We start from the raw sequence: 6,447 nt of genomic DNA, 5'->3' as shown, positions 1-6,447 counted from the left end.
AAATGTAAAATTTTTTATGTACCATCGCATCTATTAGATGAATGTCATCTCAACGATGTTAATATAAGTGTGCATAGTGAGTGTACAATATATATATATATATATATAAATTAGATGTGTAGTAATTTTTGAAAAAAGTATATAATTTTTTTTATATATATATATAAATTAGATGTGTAGTAATTTTTGAAAAAAGTATATAATTTTTTTCTTATTAATTTTTATAATTAATTTTTTTTTTAATAATAGTGTGTGGGAAATTTTGGGGGGGAAAATGACAGATTTTTTTCAACCAAAATCCGATTTGGAAAAGTTACTTTGAGAAGCACGTGACGGCAAAAGGTGGGAGAGGAGAAAAGGAAAGAAAACAGTGTAGAACTCGAGAACGAGAACTTTCTTCTTTATTGAATTTTGTGTTTTTAGGAATAAAATTGAACTTTGCTGCTGTAGGTGTTGAGCATTTTGCATTTGTTTGTGAGTGTTTAATAATCAGAATTGCCGAGTTTATGTATGGTTGATGATGAAATTGGAGGCGTTGCCAAAGGGATTCAGATTCCGTCCGACGGATGAAGAGCTTGTTAACCATTATCTGAGGTTTAAGATCAACGGTCACCATTCTGCAGTCGGAGTTATCCCAGAGGTTGACGTCTGCAAATGGGAACCATGGGATCTCCCTGGTATGGATTATCTTGTTTGGAGCATAACTCATCATTCTATACTTATTTGCTGTTGTTTTTGTGGTGTATGAATTATCGTGTTCTAAAATATCAGAAACTTGATTCTCTGACTCTTAGTTACTGTTCTGTGAATTTATGCTTCCGTGCACGTTTTTGTCGATATTGTGGTCTGTTTGTTTAGTTATTCTTAAGGGTGGGACAATATTTAATTATTTATAGTTTACATAAGATTTGATCTGTAAAGTAGCTGGAATCCTAAGGGTGAGAATTACCTGTGATATATTCAGAACACGTGGGGTGATTGTTGGAATATGTGAGGAGAATATCGTGGATTGGTTCATGGACAATGCTTAGCCTGTATCACTATTCTTGAATACACTATACCTCGAGAGATAACAGGATGCCTGTGGATCATTCCAATTTATTTCAAGTGGTGCCTGGCCAGTGGCAAATAGCTAAGGCCAATCATCAGGGGCATGCAAGGGTTAGTTGAAACAGGAAGTCCTCCTAGCCCAAAGTCAAATCCATTCATTCAAATGCAATCATTAAGAGCATGCATGAGAAACAGCTGATCTTAGATTCCTTTATCATTAACATATTCTCCACTCAATATCGCTGGATTTTAAGTCCCTGAATTTTGTCCTCATAATCACATGGGTTAGCTGAAATAGATGCATTGTGCATTGGTAAATGAGATGGCATGAAGACGAATATATTGAATTCCTTTAGGGTTCGCTTGGATGGAGATATTTGAAGCTATGAATTTCCAACTCATTTGATTGTTTGGATGGATTTATGTTTGGCGAATTTCAAATCCACTAATTTGTTAATTTATGTAGTTTTAATGGTAATTATGATGGATTTGATTGGTACATTTCAAATCCGTTCTTCAAATCTCTCACTAAATCAAATGCATTCCTTCTAATCAAAACCTTCCATCCAAGTTCTACCATAGGTTTCATTTGGATCAAAGCATTTAGATTTGAGAAAAGAATTTTGCGAGAAGGATCTCAAATGACTCCATTTTGTAGGAATTTAAAATCCATTACATTAGTTAATAAGTAAATTAAAAATGTAAAGGAGAGGAATTTCAAATACATGAATTTCAATATTGGCCAAAACAAGCGGAATGTAAGTTTGGATTAATGAAATTTGAGTGTCAGCTTCATCGGATGCATGCTTGTTTAGTTCCTTCTGTAAAGAAGCATGTGAAAAGTAAACCTTGAAGATTCTTCTTTTTTTTTTGGCAGCTCTCTCAGTGATAAAGTCTGACGACCGAGAATGGTTCTACTTTTGCCCTCGTGATAGAAAATACCCAAATGGACATCGCTCAAATAGGGCCACAGAAGCTGGTTACTGGAAGGCCACCGGAAAGGATCGCACTATAAAATCACGCAAATCGTCACCTTCTTATCCAGTCAATGCCAATGTAATTGGAACAAAGAAGACTCTAGTATTCTACAGGGGTCGTGCTCCTAAGGGCGAGCGAACGAATTGGATCATGCACGAGTATCGTGCCACTGAACCAGATCTTGACGGGACTGGCCCTGGACAGGTCATATTTATTTCTCATCCCTCCCATGCACACACTTGATTTTCCTGCTTCCTGAATATATTGTGACACTTGCTTTATTGTTAATATTTTTATCTCTAGCTCAATGATGAACATGTGCTATACAATTCTGACAACATGATTTTTTATTTCATAAAAATCAAGTTATGTCATCTTTGTTATCTTGCATTGATTCATAATTTATCTCAGGTTTGCTCCATGAATACTCTTCTTTCACTGTGTTCTTAGGTCTCTTGAGTTAGTTTTTATTTTATACTGACTTGGTCATTTAAAAGAGCATTTTCCTCAGTTAAATAGTGACTGGTGGCTGTGTAAAGGAATGAATAGAGAAACTCGTGATAGTCATAATGCGCCGCTGTTCTAGGGATTTGAAATTTTGAACTAATCCTGGCTCTTAGAGATAAGAGCTTGTCAACTTCACTCCATCTCTAGGTTAAAATCAGTAATAGTTTTGTTTGTTCTGCAGATGATGGTTCTCATTCAAGGAATACACTTAGTGTAACGCCTCCAAATTATCTTCTTTCATTACTTCCCTGACGGATCCCTGTATTGCTTTTCATATGCTTCTTTAGGCTAATATCTCAAACATTTTCTCCCTCCCCCTTTGTCATTACTCCATTATGTTTCCAATTAAAAAACTATGTTTCTTTTTTGTGTGTGCTAGATGACGATGCATATACAGTTTCTTTGTATCACCTTGTCACTTCTTTCCGTGAAGAATACACGGTCGTATCTGAAATAATTTGGGTTTGCATAGAACTTAAAAAATTGGGTCCCTCGAAATGTTACGTTTTATTTTTAATAAATTTTCAGAACTAAAAATATAAAGATAAATAATATATAATATTCAAAATATTTGTAATGTAACCAAATGATAAGACTAAAAATATCTGAGTAACAAGAAATTTAATCTCGCCTTACACTCGACAGAGAGCAATGGTATTCAGGAAATATTAATATAATTGTCCAATTTTTGGTGAAATTTTTTAAGAATATTAGAACTATGATCATTCACAGTGAAATCGCAGTTTTTTCAAAAATTTCTTCCAAAATTTCACTGGGATTTCTTGATTGTTCATAATTATTTAACACCTAATTGATATGACTAATTAATGCTAAACGGTAAATTTTTTTTTTGACCTCCTCTGAAATTGGGGCCTGAGGCAACTACCGCTCGGGCCTCACCTCAGGTATGGCTGTGAAAGAATGTAATGTTTTGTGATTAGTCACCCATCCTCATTTGTGAAGAAAGGAATACAATTGTAGGCACTCATAATTTTGACAAGCAGTTTGAACTTAATAACTTAAGTTATATCTTGATGCCACTTAATGGCTATATACCGACTTCCCAGGTGCTGGGCTATTTTTTACCTCGTTCCTTTTATTTTTGGTTTTGTTTTACCCTTTTATCATTCTTTCTTTGGTGGATGAATGGTTGAAGTGTTGAGACGTGGTGGTAATCTTTAAGTCTGATTCCAATTGGTAAGGAGAGACCAGTAGGGATTTGGGCTGGCGGGGACCTTTCAAGTTAATGGGCGGGTCCTGAAAATATGGCAAAAGATAAATGGGAAAATGACACAGGACAAGAAAGAACGGTTCTAAGTTGTGGTCTAGATGACTTTTCATATACTTGTAGTACTTGAATTATTATATATTTGTCTTGTTGTAGGTAGTCAATTCTTTGTCACATTCTTCAGGGGGACTATGTTCTATGTCGCTTGTTCCACAAGGCGGATGAGAAGCGAGATGATTTAAAATACGACGAAGTTGAACCTACCAGGTCATCTCCTTCTGGCAACATATCATCTCCTGATGAAGTATCATCTGATCTATATCAAGAGCCTAAAGGACTGGCTGCTCATCTTCTCAATGAACTGGAAGATGTGAACAAGTGGGAAGATGAGCTAAACTATAGAACTCCTACTCTAGCACCAGTTGAAAGGTGTGCATCTCATGGATTGAGTCATTCTAAAGAAGGAGCAGCTACTGAGGTTAGAAAACACTATTTAAACTCTTTATGGTCCATATTTCTTACTTTTTCTCCCAATGGATAAAATTTACTTAATTTTTTTAACCATGTTTGTGCATTCGAGAAAATGATGGGAGATTTATTTTTTTCATAGGTTGAGATTTAAATATTACAATATATTAAAGACATTTTTCTGAGCTTATATAAAATATAAAAATCCTTCATAGGAATGAACAAAATAAGAGACTTTAATAAATCATGAAGTTAATAAGTAAACCATGGAATGAAAATTTTCATTAAATTTGAAGCCTATAAATAAGGATTTCACGAACTGATACAAGAGATCGACTTGATATTTCTAACACCGTGTCTCAAGTGGAATCATCAAATGCTTTATCCACTGATTCCGTCAATGTTTGAAGCATTTGCTGGTTCTGCACAAGGTGCAATGCTAGAAAATCAAATCAATCTCTAAATATTTGATGATTCTGCAAGTGATGCACAGCACTGTTAGAAAAGTCAAATCAATCTGTAATTTCAGTTTATGAAATCCCAATCCACACAGGTGATATTCAATTAAATATTTCATTATGTGTTCTGCTTGATCTACTTCACGAAGTATTCAAGTTTCCCAATTTGTTTATTTACAGAATGATATTATATATTTTTAGCTCCAAAATGTCTATAATATCTTAATCTTTTCAATTAGAAATTACGAATAAAATATATATTCGTGTCATATTGGCATACGCACACACATGATTAGGAAAAAACTTTGCTTAAATCATAAACTATGAAGAATCAGCTGAAGTGGGATCATCGAATAAACAAGAAGCTTTTTTACCCGGTATCGGAGCTTTTTTGTTAATGATTTTTGATATGCTAACTACAGAACTTTTTGTTAATGTTAACTACAATTGACAATGCCACTGCAGCCTAGGGTCTCTCTCTCTCATCGGTTGTTAGCAATTAGCAAAAAGCTCTGATACCATGAAATAGTTAAAAAATAAATAGCAAGATATGTTTTTCTTCTTCCCTGAAATGTATATTTGAAATAGCAAGCTAAACTGAGGGACTAAAGTGAGCGATTCATTGGATTCTCATTTCTATAGTTACGGGATTTCAGAAACTGATTCAGTGTTTCATTTGGTTTTCGAACTGTGTTATGCAGGTGTATGAGTCATCAAGATTAATGTCTAAAGAAGCCAGATGCAATCAGTTGGACAACAAGTTTGTGGACCCTTTGCAGTCGTTAATTTACAATGATTTGGGAAATTGCATAGGTTCTCCGTTTGCTGATGACTTTGGCAATGATCACAATGGATTGAATTTTCAAGATGGCACATATGAGCAGGATGCATCCCTATCAGAGTTGTGGGAAGTTCTTAAAAAAAATGACAACTACTCATGCAAAGAGTCTGTTAATCACGAGCCCTCAGCTGCGAACTAGAGAAAGTCTCATACCATGGCACATGGATGATCTAGATCAAACAAGGTCTGCAAGCTGTAAGGTGAATGATTGCAAGCTTTATGGTGAAACAGATAAGATGATGGTTCAGGCACAGGTAAATAGCATGTGGTTTTGCTTTGAAAATTGTGGTTTGTCTCCTAAATGCATCATTTGGTATCTGTGATGTTTTTAGTAATACAACTTATACTCACCTTTAGTTAAGATTGCTAAGATTTCTCATTATATGTGCGATAAATTATTTTGTTTTGATATCAGTGATAAGTCAAAAGGCTGCTAGTTGGGTCACTCTTGATGAGTGTAGTTATTGGCTCCCAACATTTGTTCTTTAAAACAAAAAGAAATCCCAGTGTTTGTTCTTAAGATATTGGTGGAGTCTGAGTCTGATGCTTTAACTGATGTTATTGACTCCCTGGAGGGGGTCACAACTAATTTTTCAGATTGATCCAGCTTATCATTCCTTCTACCGCTATGCTCATGAAGAAAATGACGCCCTTGTCAATAAAGTTAAGGATTCATGCCAAAAATCAGATAACTCATCATATCATACACTTCAAGGCAAAGTTAGTGGTAGTTCTTATAGTGGAAGTGCGATCAAGATTCAGTCTCGTCATCCTCGAAATCAGCCAAGTTCAATGAACTCTGGTGCCCAGGGAATTGCTTCGAGGAGGATCCGCCTGTCGATAGAACGTGGACAGCACTCTGTTTGTTATGAAAAATCCAATGAAGTGAGCAATAGTGAAGAACAAGAATCGCTTGT

General features: G+C 35.1%; 1 protein-coding gene across 2 annotated transcripts; it reads left to right on the top strand.

The window, feature by feature from the left end:
* The first annotated feature begins 298 nt into the window (after window positions 1-298).
* On the top strand, window positions 299-6,213 carry LOC142552161 (protein NTM1-like 9). 2 transcript variants are annotated; one of them, XM_075661809.1, is made up of 5 exons: window positions 299-677; window positions 1,928-2,232; window positions 3,948-4,241; window positions 5,391-5,730; window positions 6,128-6,213. In XM_075661809.1, exons 1-4 carry the CDS (start codon window positions 518-520, stop codon window positions 5,667-5,669), a joined length of 1,038 nt encoding a protein of 345 aa, XP_075517924.1. In that variant the 5' UTR covers window positions 299-517; the 3' UTR covers window positions 5,670-5,730; window positions 6,128-6,213. The 2 variants fall into 2 exon arrangements, with proteins under 2 accessions (XP_075517924.1, XP_075517923.1); XM_075661808.1 differs by having other exon boundaries at window positions 300-677; window positions 5,391-5,784.
* Window positions 6,214-6,447: the final 234 nt, after the last annotated feature.

The sequence above is a fragment of the Primulina tabacum genome, chromosome 7 (assembly GCF_025594145.1).
Source record: "Primulina tabacum isolate GXHZ01 chromosome 7, ASM2559414v2, whole genome shotgun sequence".
In the NCBI taxonomy this organism is placed as follows: domain Eukaryota; kingdom Viridiplantae; phylum Streptophyta; class Magnoliopsida; order Lamiales; family Gesneriaceae; genus Primulina; species Primulina tabacum.
The sequence above is the reverse complement of the archived record's forward strand: the minus strand, read 5'-3'. Positions and strand labels throughout refer to the sequence as shown.

Coding starts and splice junctions, on each gene's coding strand:
- LOC142552161 (XM_075661809.1), top strand. CDS start 518: ATGATGAAATTGGAGGCGTTGCCAAAGGGATTCAGATTCCGTCCGACG. Junction 678..1,927: donor GGAACCATGGGATCTCCCTG/GTATGGATTATC, acceptor TTTTTTTGGCAG/CTCTCTCAGTGATAAAGTCT. Junction 4,242..5,390: donor AAGAAGGAGCAGCTACTGAG/GTTAGAAAACAC, acceptor TGTGTTATGCAG/GTGTATGAGTCATCAAGATT.